The 24,385-nt window shown below is 48.9% G+C and overlaps 2 protein-coding genes and 1 pseudogene across 8 annotated transcripts in view; 2 read left to right on the forward strand and 1 right to left on the reverse strand.

Annotated features, from left to right (window-relative positions):
• On the reverse strand, nt 175-8,816 carry C11H9orf78 (chromosome 11 C9orf78 homolog). 2 transcript variants are annotated; one of them, XM_005687300.3, is made up of 9 exons: nt 8,655-8,815; nt 8,221-8,280; nt 5,819-5,870; nt 5,614-5,684; nt 5,001-5,078; nt 4,263-4,460; nt 3,131-3,267; nt 2,926-3,024; nt 175-823 (listed from the first exon to the last, which is right to left on the reverse strand). In XM_005687300.3, the coding sequence occupies exons 1-9, from the start codon at nt 8,735-8,737 to the stop codon at nt 732-734; spliced, it is 870 nt and encodes a 289-aa protein (XP_005687357.2). In that variant the 5' UTR covers nt 8,738-8,815; the 3' UTR covers nt 175-731. The 2 variants fall into 2 exon arrangements, with proteins under 2 accessions (XP_005687357.2, XP_017911450.1); XM_018055961.1 differs by lacking the exon at nt 5,819-5,870 and having other exon boundaries at nt 5,614-5,669; nt 8,226-8,280; nt 8,655-8,816.
• Nucleotides 8,939-24,385, forward strand: part of USP20 (ubiquitin specific peptidase 20) — a 46,412-nt gene continuing 30,965 nt past the window's right edge. For 3 of the 6 annotated variants that reach the window (XR_001918868.1, XM_018055962.1, XM_018055966.1), the window contains exons 1-3: nt 8,939-9,039; nt 18,311-18,425; nt 21,780-21,876. Coding sequence is in view for 5 of the 6 variants with exons in the window: in XM_018055962.1 (XP_017911451.1) it covers nt 21,796-21,876 (81 nt within the window). In the remaining variant the exon portion in view is untranslated. Of the gene's footprint in view, nt 9,040-9,080; nt 9,163-17,594; nt 17,671-18,310; nt 18,426-21,779; nt 21,877-24,385 lie in introns of those variants that run through there. The other 3 variants (XM_018055963.1, XM_018055964.1, XM_018055965.1) reach the window with 3 other exon arrangements.
• Nucleotides 19,737-20,263, forward strand: LOC102173578 (annotated as a pseudogene).

Genomic DNA, 24,385 nt, shown 5'->3' on the forward strand with positions numbered 1-24,385 from the left:
CTTACAGAAAGCGACACCACTAGTGGCACCAGACCTGACAGCTCCAAGTCTGGTGCCCATGCCAAAGGAGAGAACCCTCTCAGGGGCTGAGCTTGGCTTCTGAGCTGCCCAACCCCAGAACACATGATCTGAGTCACTGCTGGTGCAAGAAGATGCAGAACAAATAAGGCTGGGTCCATTTCATATTTAATATTTAGATGCTTAAAATGATAGAGATTACTTTTTCTTTTTTTAATAAAAAGAAACATAACTGTAAAAGTCAGAAAATACTAGTGTTCCTTTGATCTTACTTTCAGCTGGATCCACTGTAAAAAGTGAAGGAGGCATTTCTGAATCTCACTCCAGATATTTGAAAACAAGAGACAACGACTGCATGTATTATAATAAAGGCCCAATCTAAAGGATATTATCTTACCCTGAAACACAGAGCTGTTTCCTCCTGACCCAAGGCAAATACTAAGAGAAAGTCAACATATTTAGAAACAAGATTTAATAATGCTCACAAGACTAGTTTGCCCCCAAATAGGAAAACTACAAATTGTTTCAAAAGGTTACAAATTCAATGCCTGAAAATCCCACAGGTAAGCAGGGGGACTGACAGAGTCTGTTTTGGGAGCCATCTGCTAGCCGATGAGCAGGCTTCTGTCCAGGAAACCTTCTATCATGGGGACAAAGGGAGTGGACAACGGTTATTTATACCCCACGCTGCACCTCTCCCCGTTTAGCCTCCCTCAGTACCGCCTGTTCATCTTCTTGAACTTCTCGTAATGATAATCATCCGTGGCCTTCTCATTGGCAGGACGCTTGCGGCTGGGAGGGGACCCTGAGAAGGAAAAGAGGAAAAGCCGTTTACCATGCTAGAAGCCATTGATAGGCTTAGCGTTGCACAGGCTAGGTCAACCATACCTGTGTCTCACTCTCGAGAGGCGCCCCAATGCCTGCCCTAGTCAACAGGAACATAGGAGGGCCTCAGTAAGTACGTGTTACTGAGCAACAAGCATGGTGGGGTCAGGTGCCAGCTGCAATATGCTGACTTTAGTGTTAGACCAGGTGAACAGCAGAGTCCCTTGCACTGCAAAGAGATCAAACCAGTCAATCCTAAAGGAAGTCAATCCTGAATATTCATTGGAGGGATTGATGCTGAAGCTGAAGCTCCAATACTTTGGCCACCTGATGTAAAGAGCTAACTCACTGGAAAAGACCCTGATGCTGGGAAAGACAGAGGGCAGGAGGAGAAGAAGGTGACAGAGGATGAGATTTTTAGGTAACATCATTGACTGAATGGACATGCGTTTGAACAAACTCCAGGAGATAGCAAAGGACAGGGAAGCCTGGTATTCTTCAGTCCATTAGAGTCACAAAGAGTCGGACGTTACTCAGCAAATGAACAATAACAAATTCAGCAAACTCTTAACTGCACTGAGAGTGTGACTAGGTGTCAGGCATGGCACAAGTACTTTTGGACATGACTTCCTTTCACCTGCCCAGAAATCCCAGCAGGGGCATGTTACCATCTCTCCTCAGAGAGGTTAGCTGACTTGCTCAAGGTCACTCAGAAAGTGACAGGAAGCTAAGCGTTGAACCCAAATCTGGTGCATCTAAAATCTCTGTTTAACAGATATTAATAACAGGAAACTCTGGGAATCAAAGACTACTCGGCCAAAGTGTTACAGGAAATTATTTCTGAAGTAGGAAGGAAGAACCAGAGAAGTCTCAGCAAACATAGCATTTCCTAAGAATTGTCCCATTGTCAATGAAAAAGATGACACTGCTTGGTGCTAAGAGCACGTGGGGAAGGGCACTGCTGGATGCGGCTGGCAGGAGAACACGTCAGCATCACGCTTCCAGAGGATCATTTTTTCGAGTTCTCAGAAGGCAGCATTAAGGACATGACAGAGTCAAGGACGATCATCATTACATAGGGAAACGTGGGAAACAGCCCGAGTGTCTCGCCAGGGGGAGGCAATTAGACTAAAGGATGTCTACCTGCACAGCAGAACGTGGTGTGCCCACTGAAAGGGAAATGTCATTTACTGTCACGAAGAAACAGGCAGTGGACGGACACTGAAGAGCGGTGATATCCTATTCAGTATGTATACAATATATGTGTGTTTTTTTTAAAAGTCGGGAAGGTTACAAGTTGGCCCTCGGTATCCATGGCTTCACCAACCCACCCCAGGCTGTGTAGTGCTGCATTTGCAATCTCTGTAGGTTGGCAGCCGTGGGCACCGAGGGCTGACTGTGGAACTTGAGCGTGAGCATCCACAGACTCTGGTGTCGGCAGCAGGTCCTGGAACCAGCCCCCCGAGAATACTGAGGGTTAACACGATGTAACAGTGTTGTGTGTACCAGAAACTAACACAGCAGTGGGAGGCAATTATATAACAACTGAAAAATAAATAAAAAGAACCCACTGTATAGTTCAGGGAAAAAAATCTATTGTACAGCACGGAGAACTAAACTCAATATCCTGCAATAAACTGTAACAGAAAAAACCATGAAAAAGAACACACACATGTATGTGTAACTGGCTCACTTTGCTATACAGTGGAAATTAATGCAACACTGAAAATAAACTATGCTTCAATAAAATAAATTTTAAAAATAAAAAATGTTAACTGTGACCTTCTTTGGGTGGTGAAATCATGAGTGGCTTTTGTTTTTGCTTATTCAAGTTTTCTGAGTCTCTGCTACATTTGATAGCCCATTGAATCCTTAGAGCAACCCCCAGTGGTACATTTTATTACCCCATTTTAAAGGTGAGGAAACTGAGGCTTGGAAAGGGGATGGTACACAACCATGGTCTGGAGAAAGAACTAGAACCCAGATGCCTTGGCCCCAAAGCCCAAGTGCTGCCCCTCCCCGCCTCCACTGACCCTTGGCCACGGCCGCCCCCAGCGGCCCCAAGGCCCCTGCTGTACTCACGCTCAGGCTCCGGCTTCTCTGTGTCCCCCACGCGCAAGGGTCGGGCTTTGGGCTCCTCTTTGTTTCTCCGTATGGGAGCATTGAGCTCCTCGTGGTAAACTGGACCGAAAGAGACCAGGGGGTGTGTCAGACAGAACAGGGGGACCCAGGGACCTCAACCCAGTGGTGCAGGGTGGAGCCGCCTCCCTGGCGACGCGGCGCTCACATCGGTTGTGCTGCACGTAGTTCACAGCCATGTTGGTGGGCACGAAGGAGGTCTCGCTGTCTTTCTTCTTGTTCTGCTGCTCAGCCAGCAGACGGGCCTTGGCGTCCTCCGTGGAAATGATGTTTTTTATTTTCGCACTGTGGGGAGAGAGGGGCCACTCCACGGTTAGAGTTCTGCCACTACGGGCTGCAGATGGAACTGACTGGAGGGGCTCGAAGCACCCCTGCCCGCTCAGCTGCATAAGGATGTCATCTTGCTCAGGGCACAGCTCTCTACAGTTCACCGACTCCCCTGCTGCCAGAGTATTATGGCACTCTCACAGCATCAGAGATGCAGGATCTACTCTCTTCTGATCGAGGGGAAACTGAGCCAGAGGTCAGGTGAACTGGTGAACATCCTAAGGCTCAAAGCCAGTGAGGCCAGCAAGGAGGTGAGAACTCAGATGTCTCCCAACTTCCTACCACACCTGAAGAAGATTCTGACCCTGTATTTCCTCCACAAAAGTCCCCTTTTAGAGCGGACGCTTTGTAGTTAGAATGAAAGGAAGATCACCGGGTGGGTGAACCTTATCACCACTCCTGCTGAAGAGAGCAGGCGCTACAAGCACCTACTGGAAGAGCTGTGAACAAAAGCTAAACAAGAACACTTTCAGGGCTTCCCGGGAGGTCCAGTGGTTAAGAATCCACCTTCCAGTGCGGGGGACGTGCGTTTGATCCCTGGTTGGGAAACTAAGATTCCACATGCCACGGTAAGCCCGCACGCCACAACTAGAGAGAAGCCAGCATATCACAATGAAAAGATCCAGAATGCTGCAACTAAGACCCGAAGCAGCCAAATAAATAAGTAAATATAAAAGAGAAAACAGAAAGAAAGTATCCCTCTACTTCATAAAATAAAACAAATACTTTTGTTTTTGGTAGTGACAGTTCCCTGTGTCTTTAACTCCTCTGATCAACCCAAAGAAACTCTGGGCAGCAACCATGTCAGCAGGCCAGAGAGGGTAAGTTTGTATCTGTAGGTTTCCAAGGAGACAAGATAAGAAACAGCCCCCTTAACTGTTACCTGGAAAGCAGAGAGCTAGCCCTTCTGCCTAGGGGCAGGAGAGAGGCGCAACCGTGGGTCTGAAACTCACTCAATGCCGAGGTCCACCTCGGGGATGCCGCTCAGCATCTGGTTAGATAGCATCTCTTCCGTCTTCTTTGCTGAGGAAACCCGGATGTTTTCCGGCAGCTCATAAAGGCAATCCTCTGCATTCTTTGGTTTGACTTTCTGTTCCTCGTGTTCCACGATCCCTTTCCGCTTCTTCAGCTCTGTCTCAATGTACTTCATCCTGAAACGAGATACCCGCAGGCCTCAGGGAAAGGGAGGACAGCTCCAACCCTGGCCCAGAGCCATGATGGGTGATGATGAAGTTGTCATCATTCCATGGAAAAGTGAGAAAAATAACTTTTCAGTTTTTAAATCAAGCTAAAAGTATTCAATGTAAAGCACCAATCTATATAATGAGATCCTGTCCCACCACATCATGTGTAAGTTTCTTTGATGGCAGTTTTTATTTAACAGCCTTGGTGGCAAAATGAAAAATGGGCAAGTCCAGTGTTTCTCCCTGCAATTTTCTTTAGGGGATGGGATGGGAATATTACTAGCCAAGGAATCTAAAAATTCTAAGAACCACGTTCCTAAAGAATTCTTGAGGTTTTCAAAGTTCTCAAGCCTGAGGTGGTGGGGTAAGGGGGACCAGGAACACAAGAGGGATCATATTTGCTGTTTTTGGATAAGATTAGAAATGTCATCTGTGACTAAATGTCTTAGACACTATCTGGCTGGAGCCCACCCCCAATCGCTCACTGCTGAAAAGACTGACACCTACATGTCGGCATCCTCGTCCCTTCGGTTGGTTTCTGCGGAAAATGATGTCCCCAGATGGAGGTCTTCCTCTTCACTGATCCTACAAAAAAGAGAACAGTGAAGGAGAGCCTTAGAGTCACAGATAAATGAGGCTGAATATGATGCTACATGAATAAAACAAGTATGCAATGAAATGTACAACATCTGTCCGCAGTTAGAAAAAAATAAGATACATTTATAACACGTAAACAGAAGGAACTCCAGGAATATACACAAGCACACTGACGGCCTCTGGAGAAACTTTAAGGGGAATGAGTAGATATATTTATTTTTCACTTTTGCATTGCTTGTATTATTTTGGTAATTATGTTTCTATGTTTTTCCTGAAAAAGAAAAATAACTTCCACATGGGTTTGAAAGACAATATACAATGCATCTTTTAAGAGGTGCCTACCTATATCACGCTAAGTTAACTTTTGAAGAGTTTCTTTTGCTTTTAAACAACATACTCTTTACAGAGCACAAAGGGTACTTCAAGCCATATAAAAGCTGCAGCAGGTGCCAGCTCCCTGGAGGAACACAAACCCAGGCAGGCGGTGCACGTGAGTTTGTATCTGAGCCTGTTTTGCACGTACTTATCTTTGCCCCTTTCCTTTAGTTTCTTCATGTCCACCATCCCGCCTGTCTTCATCTGAAAGGGATCATCCTGCAGAAAGCAAACAGCGGAGAAGCAGCATCTATGTAATTTGCAGCGGAATGTTTTGTTCTTAAAGAAAACTCAATCACCCACTGAAGAGCAGTCACATCTTCCCACTGCCCAGGGAGGGTCCCACAACTCACCACTAGAGTGGTCTCCTCTTGTACCTTCTCTCCCACCAGCAGGGCAACAGCACTGAGAATAACCAAAAAGCAGAGGAGAGAGAGAGAGAAAAATGGCACAGTTTAGAGACAAGGAGAAACATTTAGGAAGTCTGAAGACACATTCAGGAAGTCTGCAATATTAGTGCGGGGTTAAGATTTGAGGAGTGGAAACCAAAGTCAGATGGAAACGCCTACAAGAATAACAGGGATCAAGAGACACCCTAGGGACTTCCCCTGTGGTCCAGTGGCTAAGACTCTGCACTCTCAATGCAGGGGTCGGGGAATTATCCCACATGCAGCAACTAAGAGTTTGCATGCTTCACCGAAGACCGAAGATCCCATGTGCCACAATTAAGACTTGGTGCAGCCAAATAAATAAATGTTATGAAAAAAATAAGAGAGCGAGAGAGACGCTCTAGATGCTAGAGATGGGGTCAGTGTTCACCTAAGTGGTACACTTTCCTACAAAGTCATCTTGGCTTAGAAACCTCATTTCTAAGATTTTGCCTTCACGGAAAATGAAGCTAAAGACAAGTGTAGGAAAATACTACTTTAGCCTTATTTGGTGGTGAAATTTGGCACAATGACCTACAGATCCCAAAATAGAGGGGGTAAGTTAAATTATGGCATGTATATCTGGTGGAATATTATGCAGCTATTAAAAAGGTCTCGGGGGAACGATTACCCACAATGCGGATGGAGACCCACAATATCATGAACTGGAAATGCAGTAGTTCTCCCCACCCTTAGCTGTGGTTTCACTTTTCACAGTGTCAGTTTTATCTATGGTCCAAAAATATTAAATAGAAAATTCCAGAAATAAAAAAATTCATAAGTTTTAAATTAGCTATCAGCTATTATAAACAGTGTGATGAATCTCTGCGCTCTTGCCTGGTCCGACAGAGGAGGTGAACCACCCTTTTGTCCTGAGGGTCCACACTGTATACATGACCCACCTATCAGTGTGGGGAAAAATAGTCGGCATTAAGATTAGATACTATTCAAGCTTCAGGCATCCACTGGGGGTCTTGGAACATAGCCCCTGTGGATAAGAGATTACTGAAGCACAGAATAAAAATAAGGCTGCTCACAGTCTTTACAAAAGAGAGAGAAAATAGGCAGGGAAGAACATTAAATGTCAACACTGGCTAGCTCTTTATGGGAGAATTATAGGTACTATTTATTTTCTTGATTATACCTTTCTAAAATTTTCCAAACTCTTAACAGCGTGCATTTCACAGTTAATTTAAGTGTAAGAAAAACACCAGTCTGGACTTCCCTGGGGGTCCAGTAGTTAAGGATCCACCTGCCAATGCAGGGGACATGGGTTTGATCCCTGGTGGGGGAAGATTCCGCAAGCTGAGGGGCAACTAAGCTTGAGTCCCAACTACGGAGCCTACATGCTGCAAGTCCTGAAGTCCGGGCACCCTAGAGCCTGTCTTTTGAAACAAGAAAAGCCGCTACAACGAGAAGCCCAAGCACCGCAACTAGAGAAAGCCGCTGCATACAAAGGAAGACCCAGTACAGTCATCAGCTCAGGTCAGCCGCTCAGTCGTGTCCAACTCTTTGCGAACCCATGGACTGCAGCACACCAGGCTTCGCTGTCCATCACCAACTCCCAGAGCCTACTCAAACTCATGTCTGTCGTGTCGGTGATGCCATCCAACCATCTCATCCTCTGTCGTCCCCTTCTCCTCCCGCCTTCAATCTTTCCCTGTATCAGGGTCTTTTCCAGTGAGTCGGTTCTTCATATCAGGTGGCCAAAGTATTGGAATTTAAAAAAAAAAAAAAAAACAAACCAAAAAACACAAGCAATGAATGACCTGTAACTCTGGAAGAAGTGAAACTTGCTCAGTTGTGTCCCAGTCTTTGCAACCCCATGGAATACACAGTCCATGTAATTCTGCAGGCCAGAATACTGGAGTGGGTAGCCTTTCCCTTCTCCAGGGGAATCTTCCCAACCCAGGAATCAAACCCAAGTTGCCCGTATTGCAAGCGGATTCTTAACCAGCTGAGCCACGAGGGAAGCCCAAGAATACTGGAGTGGGTAGCCCATCCCTTCTCCAGCGGATCTAACCAGGGTCTCCCGCATTGCAGGTGGATTCTTTACCAACTGAGCTATCAGGGAAGCCCATGGTAGCTCTGGAGCAAACTTCAGGACCACAAGGCTCAGGTAATGTTCTGGCTGAACATTTGCAAACAACAACGACGACGCTTGAATCCCTCTCCAGGCAGTACAAAGTGTAAAGTGTGTCAAGGAGCTGTCTATGTCTGAGAATGTATTTGTGACAACGACCCGGGCGGGGGGAGAGGAGTCGGGGGAGGTGGTGTCTCTGTCATCCCCTCGTGTTCTGGATCCTCGACTACCAAGCGGTACTCACCTCACCCCGTTGGGCCTCTTCCTCAAGTTCTGCACCTCTCGGGTCTCTTCCAGTTTTAATCTTAAAAGAGAAAAAAAAAAAAAAAAAAAAGGGCAACGCACAGGCTGAGATACCCTTCATGGAACTCAAACAGTCAAAAGGCAGCTTCGACGGATACCAATGACTGGCCGTCTAGCCGCCAGCAGTGGTCCAAAGAGTGACTGTGTCTCGACCCACCAGGAGTCAGATCCACTTCGCATCCCAGGGGCACCCCTCCCAACCATGAGACCTTGGGTGGGGGGTGCGGTCTCATCCCTAGGAGCCTCGTTTTCTTCGTTCGCAGAGGGGTAACGACACCGCTCACAGCAATGGTGTCAACGAGGTACCCGGCTGGTCGTGAGTCCCCTTAGGTTGCCTCTCTCTTCCTGCCTCGTGGGATCCCTCCCCAAACGCACCGAACCTCCTCTGAGTCCTGCTCGTCTTCCTCCGACTCCGAGTCAGCGCGGCGCCGCCGGAAAGTCTTCCCGGTGACCGGCATAGCCGCACCGGCACCGCGGTCCAGAGCCGCCAAGCCTCTGCGCCGAGAACTGGGCTACTTCCGGCGCGCGGCTGTGAGGTCAGAGCGCCGGCCCCGGCCGGCCCCGCCCCCAGCTCCGGCCCCGCCCCCGGCCCACACGCCCATCTGACCACGCCCCCGTCCGTGGCGTCGGCCTCTCCCGATTGGGCAGCCCCGGGGGGAGGAGGCGGGGCGCGGCTGGCCGGGCCTCAAGACCCTGCGCCCGCGGCTCGGAGGGCGCGCTTGACTGACAGGCGGCGGTGGCGGCGCGGTTGCGACTGCAGGTGAGTTCCGGCCCGCCGCCGGCTGCTTCAGGGGGCCGGGTCTCTGCGAGCAGGGGCGACCCCAGTCCGGCTCCGGACCGGCGGGGACCTGGCCCTGCCTGGTGCGCAGAACGCCGCGGCCAGGTGAGCAGAGCCCGGGACCTCCCTCGGCCGCCACCGCCCTGACCCCTCCTCCGGCCGGCGCCCAGGGTATCTTCTCGGGCCCCGGGCACCCCACTTCGAGCCCCTAGGCTCCGGAGGAGGGGGCGCCGTCTCTTTCATTTCTGCCTGGGCCTGCCCCAGCGTTGAAAGCACGCTTGTGGCGTCTCGGACCGCTGACTTCTTTCCTCCGGGTCTGGGCCCTGACGTGCACTTGTTTTTCCTGTAGGGACAAAAGCTGACCACTTCTTAGCCTTGGTGAATTAAAGCCCCAGCCCCGACTCCCCCGCTAACGATAGCTTCCAGCCACTTCTCCCGGAGGAGAGTCGTGTCTGGTGCTTTGAACCCACTCGGGAGGGTTTGAGGGCAGAGGGTGCTTGCTGGCCGCTTCCCGGGACCTTCGGGGGCCTTGTTTTCGTCCTTTGTCACGAGGACTGTCGCTGTGGCCTCCGCCCCTTGTACCCGAGGATGCTCTGAGGATTAAGTTTATTTGAAAAACAGGAATCAACCGACGCTTAGGATATAACTAAATGCGTAAATAATGGCTTGCAGGACATCTAGGAAGCCCTTATTAGTTTTCCTTTTTTCAGTATGCTGTCTGTCCTTTTCTTAGCAAGACCTACCTGTTATTAAGCGCTTAACGTGACAGGCACTGGACTCAGCATTAATTCATTAAACTCATCCAACAATCCTAGGAAGTAGATTCAATTATTGTTTCTCATTTTGCCAAGGAAGACACCAGGGCTCAGAGAGGCAGTATGTACCTCAGGGAACACAGCTGGAAGGGGGAGTAGAAATCAGTTACAGGCCTCCCTCACTGCACCTTGCGCACAGTACCTGGCACAGTAAGAGTTGGTTTTCTGCAGGTTTCCTCCTCGGGAAGACCATCCGGAAGTAGGGCAGCATTTCTGGAATGCCTTACTGTTCTCTGGAACAGTCTCCTCTGAGGTTGCCGTCATCTTCTGTGTACTGAGACAGATAGTAGACTCGGGACTTGTTGGAACACCTTGTGGCTTTGATGAAAAGCCATAGTTTAAAAGTGTCCAGGTCTAGCCCTCTGCAGTCTGGTTCAACCAAACCCAAATGCACATGGGAGTCACTGGGCCCCTTTTCTGTGATGGCTGAAGGAGAGGCTCCTTGGGAACTGCCACAGGAACCCAGGGAGTGGACGCCTGCAGCTCTCACGCTCTCAGAGTTGGCTCCAATTTTGCCCTCCCAGGAGCCCTCCCACCAGTGGGTACTGAACAGCACTAAGGAGAGGGCTGCAAGGCCAAGGACATTTCTGCTGATAGCCCAGGGAGGACCATCTGGTACAGATGTACTGTCCCTGCTGGGCAAGACCAGCGTGCCCACTGATAACCTCGGTCTGACTGAGTTGAGTTTAGCAGAAGTGATGCTCCAGAAGTGGCAGGGGTGAGTCTGGCAGCCTGTGGCTGGGCTGAGGGGCTGCAGATCCTCTGAACTTTGGTGGGCCTTTTAGGGGGTCAGTTGAAACTGCTTCTCGGAGGGAGCCTGTGGGAAATCTGAGTTCTCTTCAGTTCAGAGAAATGCCATGTTTTTAGTTTGGTTTGAAGGTTTGGTTCTTGAAGAGTGTCCAGGTTTGGCTTGAGTTTGGGTTCGTGCACTGGCTCCTGGAACCAGGTGAAATGTGGGCTTGTCTCAGTGAGCATTAATGTCTAGGTCGATTTGGGAATTCAGCAAAATGATTGCAGCTCACAGCCTGGTCATAGTAAGTATTCATTGAGTGTTTGTGGGACAAACTTACTTATTCAGCAAATATTTACTGAGCTTTCAGTATACAGAACAGGCACTGCTTTGGGTGCTTGAAATACGTCAGGGAGCAAAAGAGACTAAAGACCCCCTGAACTCATGGACTTTATGTTCAGATAGCCTGATAACTATGTAAAGATGTTAGAAGGTGATGCTATGGAAAAAAAAAAAAAAAAAGTAGAGCAACGGGAGGGAATCAGAATCAAGAGAGAGAATTGACTTGCAGATTTAAATTGGTGTTCTGGTTTGTGGTTTGGTCAGTGACATGACAAAGCAATGGACTGAATTGTTGGCCCTGGGTTCAAGGACCAGTTCTGCCAGCTTGCTGTGTGAGCCTGGGCAGGAGCCTTTCCCCACCGGAGCCCCTGCTCTACCGTCCGCTGGTTGTGTGACTTCAGCATGAACCTCTCTAATCCTCTCCTGCTTCGTGGTTTTAGGGGTCCTGGTCTGAGTTTCTGCTTTTACTTACTCCAGGGTTTGCAGCTTCTCAGTGACCTGGGCCAGTCACTGCCTTTAGCCTGTCAGCCCCCAGGGACTGCCAGCATGGAGCAGCCATAACCCCAATTAACGGGCTCTTACGGCCCCTTGGACAGAGTGCAGTACCGAGCTTCAGGCCGTGCAAGAATGTTAACCTAAACTTAAGGAACTGAAATTGAGCAGAAAAAAGTGCTGTGTGGAGAATGACTCAGAAGAGGTGCTTGTGAGGAAGGCCAAGGGAAGCCACCCTTGGGGTTGGGCATTTGGGTCCGAGGAGGCGAAGGTCATCATCCTCACTCCAAGCTGTTTGGCAGCTGGTAGCTGACAGTTCAGAGCACTGACTTCCTGGGTTTGAATCCTGGCTCAGTAGCTCTGTAGCTCTGTGACCCCAGCCAGTTGCTTCCCCTCTCTGAGCCTCAGCCTTCCCTCTTTTTAGTGATGGAGGCAGAGATGGATTTTGCTCTCAATGTTGCCTGACCTCCAGGGTGATTGTGAGGATTTCGTGGGGTCTGTTAGTATCCGTTTCCAGTTCACAGGGCCATCCTGAATGGAGGCAAGCAGAACTTGGCAAGAAAGAAGGGTTGAGGGTCCTGCCTTGAGAGGTGGAAGGACAGTGGACTTGGCGTATTAAGTCTGGTTAAAGAGAGGAATTTGGGGGCAAGGGGGTGGCTTGGAAGTAGAGTGGGGAGCAGGCAGGAGGGGGAGGAAAAGGGGACATGTTTTGTGGGGTAGCGGGGAGCATGGAAAGGTGTGGGCACTGTGTGGGGTGGCCAGTGTGGTGAGGGTCAGGGCAGGGGGGTGTCCTTGTGTTGGTGCTGGAGTTGGCAGCATCGCCTTTAAATCCTGAGGAGCTGGGCTCTGAGCTGGCAGAAGGATGTAGCCAGAACCTCCAGGAAGTTGATGAGTAATGGGCCCCTGAGGCCTGGTCTCAGCGGTGGTGCCAGGCCCAGATGCGCTGCCTCACTGCCTGCGCCCCCGTGCGGTGCTGAAGTGGGGGTGACTTTCCCCATCACTCCACGAAGGCCCTGGTCGGGGGGGGGGGGGGGGGGACTCGCCCGCCCTTGTTCAGGATGAGGAAGCCTCGTAGACGTCTCATCCGGGGCCTGCAGTGGCCAGGCTCCCTGACAGCCTGCCTCCTCTCCTCCTGCTTTCTCGTTGCCGAGAGGAGGTGGGTCTGGTGGGTCAGGAGGGAGAGGTGCCCCGGTGTCTGTAGTGGAGGCGCAGCCGCTTGGCGGGCATCTCGAATACCAGCTATGGGGCGGTGACTCTTAACAGCACCGTGGAGCTGCTGCTCTCAAGAGGGCCCGTGCCCCAATCCAGGCCTCCGTGCAGTGGAGGTTTCTTTCCTTTTCAATCTTCATTAAACACCTGCTGCGTCCTTTCCGTTTATTTTGCACAGAGGGAAGGATGGGAAGGCCACCCCACCTGGCTCACTTCCCGCCGTCCCACTCCCTTGCTCTGTGGTCTTGGGCAAGTGGCTTCCCATCTCAGAGCCTCCGTTCTTCCTCCATAAAATAGGAAGCAGCGGTCCTCACCCGAGAGTGTGTAGTGAAGCGCTGCCATCATGCCTGGCCCAGAGTAGGCACTCGGTCCTGGAGCTCCTGCCGTTGGACTGTTGCTCAGTTGCTCGGGCGTGTCCGACTCTTTGCGACCCCATGGACCGCAGCACGCCAAGCTTCCCTGTCCATCGCCAACTCCCGGAGCTTGCTCAAGCTCACATCCATTGACATGAGTTAAGGATACCTTTTCCAAGAGACCCTTCTCTGCTCCTATCGTTAAGTGAGATAAAAGGAATCCTTAAAAAGTTTCTATTTTGATCATGTAAGCGCCTGTTTCAAAATTTTAAAATGCCAAATATTTTCCTGGTCACTTGCATGTACTGATCTGGAAAATCTTCAAAGAAAAATGGAAAGCCAGTGGTATTTAACCAGCCTCAAACTGTGCAACCATGATGTGTAATAAAGAATTTGAAACAGAGAAAAAAAAAAAGTTTCTATTTTGAAAAAAATCAAACCCAGACGAGTAAAAAGAGTCATAAAATAAAATGCCATTTACCCTTCACCTTTATCTACCAATTGCTAACATTTTTGCCCCATTTACTCTCTCTGTATTTATATATTCATCATCATCAGAATTATTCTTGCCAATCCATTTAAGAGTAAGTTGCAGATGTCATGACCCTTTGCCCTTCAATATTTAGGAGGAATTATCTAAGGACAAGGATACATAACCAGAAAGTGGTTTTCATCTTGAGAAACTTTTTTTCTTTTTTTTTACTACATCAGGGCTTAGTTGCAGAGCTCGGGTTAGTTGCCCAAAGACATGTGGGATCCAAGTTCCCTGACCAGGGATCGAACCCACATGCCCTGCATTGGAAGGCAGACTCTCAACCACTGGACGACCAGGGAAGACCCCATCTTCAGAAACTTTAATGTTGATCTAGCACTGTATCAGTTTCCCAGGGCTGCCATAACAAAGTACCACAGGCTGGATGACTTATACAACAGAACTGTATTTTCTCGCAGTTCTGTAGGCTGGGGGTCCAAGAAAGAGGTCAGCAGGTTTGATTTCTTCTAAGGCTTCCCCTTGACATACAGATGGCGACTTTCTTGCTATGTCCTCACATGGTTCTTTCTCGTGGAGCCTCTTGGTGTATATCCAAATCTCCTCTTCTTATAAGGACACCACTCACGTTGGATTAAGGTCCACCCTAAAGACCTCACTGAACTTAACTACTTTTGGGGGGATAGTTTACTTATTTTTAATTGGAGGATAATTGCTTTACAATGTTGTGTTTGTTTCTGCCTACATTAATATGACTTAATTACCTTTTATTTAAAATAAATAAATACATAATTTAAAACAAAACCAAAAACACAGCCAGTAACATACTTTACAGGCTTCCCAGGCAGCACAGTGGTAAAGAATTTACCTGCCATTGCAGGAGACCTGGGTTTGATCCCTGGATTGGGAAGATCCCCTGGAGGAGTAAATGGCAACCCACTCCAGTATTCTTGCCTGAGAAATCCCCTGGACAGAGGAGCCTGGTGGGCTACAGTCCATGGGGTTGCAAAGAGTTGGACACAACTGAGTGACTGAGCGCCACAACAAACTTTATAGTACCAAGCATTTTTTGAACGTTCTTCCTCTTTTTTAAAAAATTTATTTTAAAAAAATTTATTTATTTGGCTGTGCTGGGTCTTAGTTGCCACACACAGGATCTTTATTGCAGCATGTGGGATCTAGTTCCCTGACCAGGGATGAACCTGGGGCCCCTGCGTTGGAAGCTTGGAGTCTTAGCCACTGGACTAGTAGGGAGGTGCTTGTTGTGCAGATAAATACAAACTCTGAGCAAGTCCCTATGATCAGAAGTCATTACGCCAAATCCTTGCTATGTGTTGTCCCACCTCGTCCTCTCAGTCACCCTACCACCTACCTGCTGTCTTTGTCCCCATTTTTCTGGATGAGGAAACTGAGGATTGGTGATTTTCACTAAAGACACACAGCTTGTGAGCGACAAGATTAAGGAGCTGAACGCAGGGCTAGCTGTCCCCATCATTGCCCTCCGTGATCGTAGTCAACTCCAGGGGTGACGCCTGCGGAGCAGCTGACTGCGGTAAGAACGGAAAGTGGCTCCCATTAGTGATTATAACATCCTTCGTGGCTGCGCACAGGCACCCTGGTGTTGAAACAGGGAACTCTGTGTCCCGCGAGGGCAGCACCCGTGCCTGGCTTGTTCTCATCACCCAGGAAGGTGCCTGGTCAGCGTTGACTGGGGACCAAGATAAAGCAAAATGACAGCTTTTAGATGGCTGGGGTCATCAGAGTGTGATCCTTGCAGACTTGGGCACTTCAGATGTTCCAGGTCCTGCATAGAATGCTAAGCATCTAGTGTTTGATACTACCACCTGACATTTCCCCGTATATAAACTGGTTTTCTTAAATTGAAGTCTGGTTGATTTACAGTGTCACGTTAGTTTAAGGTATATGGCACAGTGCTTCAGTTATACATACATATGTGAACTTATGTTTTATTCAGAGTCTTTTCCCCTATAGATTATTACAAACTATTGAGTATAATTCCTTGTGTTATAGAGTAGGTCCTTGTTGGTTATCTCTTTATATATAGTAGTGTGTGTATATACTTATCCCAACCTCCTAATTTATTCCTCCCTGCTTTCCCCTTTGGTAACCATAGTTTGTTTTCTATATCTGTGAGTCTGTTTCTATAAACTGATTTTTAAACATTAACTTAAAAAAAATATTAGTAAGCCTTAAACTTTCTATGTTGCTTAGACACTGTTGGGAGGCCAATACATTTATGTTTCTGGAGGAAAATTTATCGGTATGTATCTAGTACTTTCAAAACAAATATTTTGACCCAGTAATTTTTCTTTTGATCAAAGATGTAGTCAAAGACTTATATTCTAAAATAATCCTCACTGCCACACACACACACAGTCACACAAATATCCTGTGTCTACCAGTAGGGGAATGATTAAGTAAGGTATCGTAGAGCTTAGATTATATGTGGTATAATATTATCCATCCACTAGAAATGAAGTTGTTGAAAAAAAATTAAGTGATGTGGGAAACCCATAAGCACACTCAGTCGTGTCCAGCTCTTTGCAATCCATGGAATTCTCCAGGCCAGAATACCGGAGTGGGTAGCCCTTCCCTTCTCCGGGGGATCTTCCCAACTCAGGTCTCCCGCATTGCAGGCGGATTCTTTACCAGCTGAGCCACAGGGGAAGCCAAGCAATGAAGTTGAAAAGAAATTTAGTGACATGGGAAACAGAATCTAAACCTCCAAAAGCTGTATATAAATTAAATCTGTTATATTCTTAACCACCGGATCATCAGGAGAGTCCCTTCTATAAACTCTGATGAATTTGTGTTGTTTTAGTAATACAGACCCTAATAGGTTACTTTTAAGTATCATCTTTAAAGTTTCGAAAATAAGAGGAACCTGTGTCTGGCATCCTCGGTACTGAGGTTCCCCTCTTGGGTCTGTGCTTGTTTCTCCCCAGACCCCTGAGAGCACCTTGGGGAGCAGAACCTCCTTCCCTGGAGATCTCCAGGCCCACAGAGCGTGAACAAGACATTTAGGGGCCATTTCGGAGAAGGGCATCAGCCCCTGAGAGGTCCCGGAAGCCCCAACCCAGGAAGCACCCCAGGCTGCTACCTGGCTGGCTTGAAAGTGCAGCTCTTCACCCCATGACTCATCCAGAAAAGGATCTCCTCTTCACTCCTTTGTTTCTGCCTCGTTAATTTCTGTGCTGGATTAAAACGTTTCATCTTCTCCTGCCTAGCCTGTAAATAGAAAAAGGCTGTTTGGTTTTAATAAAATTAATGTACATGATAAAGATCAGCATGGCTTGCAAAGCCTAAAATATTTCCTATCTGGGCCTTTATAGAAAAAGTTTGCTGACCCCTGACTTAGAGCAAGGCTGTGCGCTGGACAGACCAGTCAGGTCCCTGCCCACTGCTTACTAGCCGAGGATTGATCTTGGCCAGGTTCCTGGCTCCTTAAACTCCGGTTCTGTTTCTTCATCTGTAAAGCAGGGGCAGCGGCAGTACACAAGTTTCTTTGCCACAGGGCTTTTTTTTTCCTTCTTCTTCTAACTGAAGTTGCAAGAACCTGAGTTGTCTGATGGCACCTGTGAGTCAGGAGTGGGCCTGTCAATTGTTGCCCTTGTTTGGGGCAGTGTTCCTGGCATGGGGTCTCCCGCTCATGACCTGGCTTCACCATCTAGCCCAAGAGATGGAGCGTATACCGAAGACACTGGAAAACCCACATACTGCAGCTTAAAATAGTGTGAAGCTGGCAGCCACCCAGCACACTTGACCTCAGAGGAAACGAAAAAACTAGAAGTCTGACTTCAAGTGAGAAGGCTTGGAATTCAGAACCTTGAGCCCCGTCATTGTCACGTGACTGTTTTAAATGGTAGCTTCTAACCGCCTCTCCCTCTTTGAACTGCCCACACCTAGAAGACGTGGCCCACCAAGGCAGGGGGGCAGTGTTGATGAGCAGACGCACCCTGTTGTGTCGGTAGCCTAGGCTTGCTCACGACCCAGGGGTCAGGGGTTCTGAGCAGTGGAAAGTTCTCGGGAGGCTGGAAGGATGATCTGAGGGTCTCAGTGGCCCTCGTGGAAAGGGTGGATCCTCCGGTCCAGCGGGGAGCAGTTGTCGGAGCGGCCTCCCGTGGCCCTCCGCTGCCAAACCATCTCTCAGGGATCACAAAGGTAATGCCCAGCAGTGACTAGTGAGGGGTCTGACACCCCCCTGGGGGGAGGGCTGACCCTGTTTGCCAGCTCCACCCAAGCCTTCTTCAGCCGTCCCAGCAGTGGTGTGTTTTTATTGTCCCTGGAGACATACTGGGGAGTATGTCTAGCCTGTGGATACCCCAAATGTCCAAAACTTCACTCCCTGTGCTGCCCCCCCACCCCCGCAGGAGGAATTGTGGGCTATTTACAGCTTCTGCTTGGTGTTGAGAGTGTTTCTTTTTCAAGATTTATTTATGTATTTTATTTTGATGTTGGCTGTGCTGGGCTGTGCTCGTTGCTGCGAGCACGCTTTCTCCAGTTGCAACTGGCAGGGGCTACTCTCCATTGCGGTGTGTGGGCTTCCCTTGTTGCGGAGCGCGGGCTCTAGGTGTGAAGGCTTCAGTAAGTGCCACTCCTGGGCCCTTCAGCACAGGCTCAGCAGTTGTGGCTCAAGGACTTAGTTGTGCCAAGGCATGTGGGGATCTTCCCAGACCAGAGATCAAACTGGTGTCCCTTGCATCACAAGGCTGACTCTTAACTACTGGACCCCCAGGGAAGCCTCGAGAGTGAGTTTTAAGGTTAACAGAACTACATGAAGTGTGCTGGCTTGTCTTCCCAGGTTCCCCAGCAGAAGCCTGTGCTCACCCCAGCCCAGCGCAGCAACTCACCACTGTTGGCCGGGACCAAAGAATGCGGAGGGTGACTGCCTCCTGGGGCTGTTGCTTTGCACAGAGGTAGGCCCTCAGCCTCTCCCACTCAGGTGTCGCCCTTACACACAGATCAAGAAGGAAGTATAGATTTTTCTTTTTAGGTGAAATGATAGAATTTTGGTTATGTGGGTTTTTTTTTTTCCTCTTTCAAGTCTCATAGAAAAACGTATGTGGATGAAATGATGTGATATCTGGGATTTGCTGCACAGAGGAGGAAGTGGCAGGTTGAGATGAAGCAAGGTTGGCCATGGATTAATTGTGAAGCCAGGTGATGAGTGCTTGGGGGTGGGTTACACACTTCTGTCTCCTTCCGCCTGTGTTTGCATTTTCTGTAAGTTCCAAAGAGCGGGCCAAGAGTCTGACCCGCTTGGGTTTTGGCCTCAGTCCTGGAGCTCCTGTCTGCAAGACCTGGGACCAGAAGGTGTCCTGTTTAGTCATCCTCTGAGATGGCCGGGGAAGCTTTCAAGGGAAGAATGCATGGAAAACACTAAGTCTGGCCCTTCATCAGCACCAGTCACTCCTGTCTGGCATGGAGTCTGGGCCAATTCCCTGCTGGCGATCTTTTGGGGTGGGGAGGGGCTTGCAGGAGGGCGCTTGGGGGGGTCCACCTCCCTCTGGTGGTTGCACAACCTCTGCCCTTGATTAAAGCACTGCTGGCTCCTCTTGCATCTTTGATTGATTGGGCCCTTTTTCTCGGTAATAGTTTGGAGCTAGAGTCAAAAGCCAGGTTCCTGGGTACAATTTCTGCTAAAATATTGGGTGGCAGCAGCATTTACTTCTTTACTTTTAAACATTTTCTTTTGAGATAACTATGGATTCAGAGTAAGTTGCCAAAAAATGTGCCAGGAGGTCCCATGTTCCCTTCCCCCACGGTGCCCCAGTGGTACCGCATCTCTGGTGTGTCCGTAGTACAGCATCATGGCCAGCAGAGAGACCGGTACACCCAGGGAACTCATTCAGATTTCACCAGTTGTACCTGCACTCATTTGTGTTTGTGTGTGTGTGCGTGTGTGTGTTTAGTTCCAGGCCATTTTCCCTAGTGGCTCAGACGGCAAAGCACCTGCCTGCAGTGCAGGAGACTTGGGTTTGATCCGTGGGTCGGAAAGATCCCCTGGAGAGGGGAATGGCAACCCACTCCAGTATTCTTGCCTGGAGAATCCCATGGACAGAGGAGCCTGGAGGGCTGTATTCCGTGGGGTTGCAAAGAGTCGGATACAACTGAGCAACTAATACATACAAATGCATACGGGTCCACGTCACCACCACCACAGTCAAGATACGGAGCTGCCCAGCACACCAAGGAGTTCCCTCGAAAGAAGCATTTGCTTTTCAAACTGAAATAGCTTTTTTCCCTTCTGATTTAAAAAAGAGAAGAATTAGCTAGCAGGCGGTGAAGATGGCGGAGAACGGCGGTCGCGCCGGCAAGAGCAGCAGGAGCGGTATGGGGAAGGGGGCGGTGTCCGCAGAGCAGGTGACGGCTGGCTTCAGACGTCTTAGGCAGGAACAGCAGGGCCTGGCCTCCAAAGCAGCTGAGCTGGAGATGGAGTTGGATGAGCATGGCCTAGTGATTGATACTCTGAAGGAGGCAGATGAAACCCTCAAGTGCTACCGCATGGTTGGAGGGGTGCTGGTGGAAGCGGATCGTCAAAGAGGTGCTGCCTGCCTTGGAGAACTACAAGGAGCAGATACAGAAGACCACTGAGACACTGGCACAACAGCTTCAGGCAAAGGGGAAAGAGCTAAACGAACTCCGGGTAAAGCACAACCTTCGTCTCACGGGGGAAGACGAGAAGCGAGCAGCCAAGGAGAACTCAGAAGGTGCTGGGGCTAATGCCAGCTCAGCTGGCGTGTTGGCCTCCTAGAAACCAAAGCCTTCGCATTGCTTTCTACCCTGATTCCCACTTCTAATTTCTCTTTATTGTTATTATTATTTTCTCTGCTATTGTAATATTTTTTTGTTAATTAAATGTTTTGGCCAGAAAAAAAAAAAGAGAAGAATTATACAGGATGCGTATTTATACAGGAGCGTCAGGATGGAAGTTTGCCACGATATCATCAGCAGTTTATTTTACTTTATTGCTATTGTTGTTTAGTTGCTGAGTCATGTCTGAGTCTTTTGTGACCCCATGGACTCTAACCCTCCCAGGCTCCTCTGTCCATGGGATTTCCCAGGCAAGAATACTGGAGTGGGTTGCCATTTCTTCCTCCAGGGGTCTTCCCGACCCAGGGATGAAACTCTTGTCTCCTGCCCTGGCAGGCAGATTCTCTACCACTGAGTCAGCAGAAAGGGAAGTGAAGTTGCCCAGTTGTGTCCGACTCTTTGTGACCCAGTGGACTGTAGCCTCCCAGGCTCCTCTGTCCAGGGGATTTCTCAGGCAAGAATACTGGAGTGGGTTGCCATTTCCTTCTCCAGGGGATCTTCCCTACCCAGAGATCAAACCCAGGTCTTCTGTATTGCAGGCAGGCACTTTACCGTCTGAGCCTCCAGGGAAGCCTTCTATTTTGCTCCTATACCTTGTACTTTAAAAAGTATATCATCTGAGTTTTGTTTTTATAATTGTAAAAAAAAAAAAAGCAACAACCACACAGCTCTTATGAAATCTATCACCCAGTTACACCACCATTGGTACTTCAGTGAACATCTTTCAGACCCCTTCCTGGCTCGGTTTGCCCGCCCTTCTCTGCGACTTTCTCATTCTCCAGTAACATTTTCTAGAGGAGTTGCTGCTCTGACTTCCTCCTCTAGTATCTTGGAGTTTCAAAAGTCTTCTCTAAGTGGAATTTCTCACAGGAAGTGAGATAAGTGGCCTTTGGGTCACCTGGCCTCTCTGAAGCTCTTGAGAAGAGGGAGCTTGCTTGCTCAGAGAAGAGCGCCATCCCCTTCTGTTTTTGCCTTTCTACTTGGTTTCCAGACCTAGCCTCTCCACCCTGCCCGCTGCTGCCCCCTGGTGTAGAGTGGTCTCCAGGTCAGGGAGCTGGTCTCTTTCAACAGAAAGACTGCTGTTTTAGATTCCCTAACAGGCAGCTCCCCAAATGCAGGAAGCACCCTTGCATCTTCCCTATCAACAGTTCTCATCATCACACCCAGCGCTTGAATTCTAATCAGCAACCTGCACTTGCTGTCCCTGGGCCAGGCATTTCACTGATATTTCCTCCATGAATCCTTTGAGCAACCCTTCCGGAAGGTGTTATCTCCCTCCCCAATCGTCAGGCGAAGAGGGTGAGGCTCAGAGCAGTTAAGTAGCTTCTCCGGGTCATCAGTCAGTATGTGACAGATCTGGGGCTCAAGACCCAAGTATGCACTTAACCCCCCAGTGTCTCCTGCCTCCAGCCGGCAGGGGCTGCCATTAACCCAGGATCCCTTGTGTTTCCTTGTAGGTGAGCCTGGGCCAGCATGGGGGACTCCAGGGACCTTTGTCCTCATCTTGACTCGATAGGGGAGGTGACCAAAGAGGACTTGCTGCTCAAATCCAAGGTAAAGCGTCAGACCTTCTGGGGCTGAGGCCCACACCCAGGGCGCCCCCGCCCCCGCCACATTCCTGGGATACAGACATTTCTGAAGCCACGGAAGCACTGGCTCCCAGCAGTCTCTGCTTGGCCTTTTATGTAAATGGAAAAGCTGGCGTCTGTTCAGGAGGTCTTCTGGAGCTGTATCCTAACAGCCATTAATTACCACGTAGACCATCCATTTGGGAGCGCTGATGCCCATTAGTGGCTGGAGCAGGTGCAAGGCGGAGAGTCAGGCTCCGAGAGTCCACGGGCATTTTTGCACACTTGACCTGAGAAGGGCTCAGGGAGGTTCAAAGAGAAGAGGTGGGCCACTGTGGTTTTTTTTTGTCTGTATTGTAGCTTGCAGGGTCTTAGTTCCCTGACCAGGGATCAAACCCATGCCTCCTGCACTGGAAGCTTGGAGTCCTAACCGTGGGACCCCCCGGGGATTCCCAAAGGTGGGCCACACTGAATAGGGAGGATGTGTTGTTTGTCTTTCAGATTAAATTTTTTTTAAGTAGGTAACACTTCCACATGGTTCAAAAATGAAATGATGTAAGAAGAAAAATGTCAAGGAGTCCCCCTCCCACCCGTCCTGTGCCCACCCTCTCCATCCCACCCTCCAGACAGCCATGAACATAGGTTTCTTTTGTATCTTTTCAGAGTTTGTTTATGGGAATACTTATTTTTCATTTTCCCCTCGATTACATAAAAAGTAGCGTACTATAGCTGTTTTGGTAACGTGCTCTGTTCACCTGGCAGTGTATCTTGGAGCTCTTTGGCCTCAGCACATGGATCTCATGGTTTGTCTTAAAGTTGCATAATAGTTCATTGTGGGGACTCCACAGCTGATCCTCTGTGGGTGGACACCCGGGCCCTTTGCAGCGTTCTGTCTGTATAGTGTCATTGTGTTCAGGGGCAGGGCCGTATGGAGGGGCCATTCCCAGGGGTGGGGGTTGGGTCAGACTCCTAGACAGATTTCTGTGTCTTCTTTCCAGGCACCTAATGCTGGTCATTCAGCCTCCCTGCACCAGCAGGTGCTGGGTGGCTTTTGGCCTGAGCTGGTTTAGTCTCAGGGGTGAGTCTTCAAAGTTCCTGTGGCTTCTTTTGAAGTCATTTTGCTTGCTGTTACTGAACCAGGCTCATCTGCTGATTCATAGCAAGCCAAACGCTGAGACACCGAGGTTTGCAGCAAAGAAAGGGTTGATTCACAAGGCAGCCAAGTGAGGAAACAGGAGAACAAGCCTCACATCAGCCTCCCAGAAGGCGAGGGTCTTGGGATGTTTATGGGATAAAGAAGCAGGGTGGTCTTAGGCGTGGGGAGAGATGTGGTCATCAGTGTTCTGCACAAGTGTGTCTGAGTTAACGTGCTTCTTCCTAGGATGCGTGTTCAAAAATGGAGGTGCTTAGCATGATCTGAGGCTGGAGTTTTGGGTCCTTTGACATCAAAAGGTCATTTATCAGACACTTACACATACCCAATGTTAGGGTTAGTGGTCCCAAACAGTCTTAGTTGGCTCGAACTAGACAAGACTCCAAGTTTCTGAAAAAACAGCTTAAACCACTATTACTATAGCAACACATACATCAGAGCTGTTATCTGTAGGGGTGGTTAAGGAGTCTGGTGATGTATAGGCTACATGAAGCATAGAGGGTATGCAGTTTAAAAAAAATAATAATTGAGGCAAGCTTGCTCAGTGAAGGCAGGCTTCAAGCAGAGGGGTTTTTTACTCAGCTCTTCCCTTAGTTGCTGTTGTGTGAGACAAGTTCCATTTCTGTTCGTCACCAATTTCTGTTAACCCTGTAGAGCACGGTTTCAGTGTGGTCAGGAGGAAGAGTGGAGCGAGGCTGTGGTGCATTTGCACCGTCTAACACCGGGTCTCTTCCTGCGTCTGCACAAAGGGATAAGTGAAACAAACTGAGAGTTTCTTGGGAAATCTGAGAGCAGGGAGGAGACAAACAAGGTGGGAAGAGGGAGTCAGAACTTGGGAAGATCGGGCTGGGACGTGGCAGCCTTTTGGAAATCTACAAAATGAAACCAACATGGTTTTAAAATACCCAGAAGGCGCAAGGATTGAACCAGGTAGCTCACAATGGAGGCAATGCAGATGGCTGAGAAACTCTTGAAAAAAGGTGCTTGACTTCCCTGGTGGTCAAGGATTTTGCCAGGAAACCAATATGGCACCGTTTCAGATGCGCACGGCACAAACTGTTGTTACTTAGAGCCGACCGAGGGAGGGAAGTGGACCCGAAGTTTATAGTCAAGTTACCATGACTGCAGGGGTTCAATTCCCACACTCGGAATGTATCTAATAGCAATGTATGTACCCGTTACAAGATACAAATACAGCAGTGTTTACTGAGCATTATTTGAAAAAGGAAAACACTGGTGGTCAAATGCATATTCACCAGGAAGGGAATGAGTGGAACAGTTGTGGTGTCTGTACCCGTAGTGTGGGCCCCTGTGTACTTATTGCAAAGAATGAGATGGGGTC

This window comes from Capra hircus, chromosome 11, assembly GCF_001704415.2.
Source record: "Capra hircus breed San Clemente chromosome 11, ASM170441v1, whole genome shotgun sequence".
Classification (NCBI taxonomy): Eukaryota; Metazoa; Chordata; class Mammalia; order Artiodactyla; family Bovidae; genus Capra; species Capra hircus.

Bases quoted from the DNA above. Each gene is read 5' to 3' on its own strand.
- C11H9orf78 (XM_005687300.3), bottom strand. From the start codon at position 8,737: ATGCCGGTCACCGGGAAGACTTTCCGGCGGCGCCGCGCTGACTCGGAG. The intron at 3,268-4,262 runs GTGAGTTTCAGA...CTCTCCCCACAG, and splicing joins GAGGTGGACCTCGGCATTGA to TGCGAAAATAAAAAACATCA. The intron at 3,025-3,130 runs GTGAGCGCCGCG...CTTTCGGTCCAG, and splicing joins CTACGTGCAGCACAACCGAT to TTTACCACGAGGAGCTCAAT.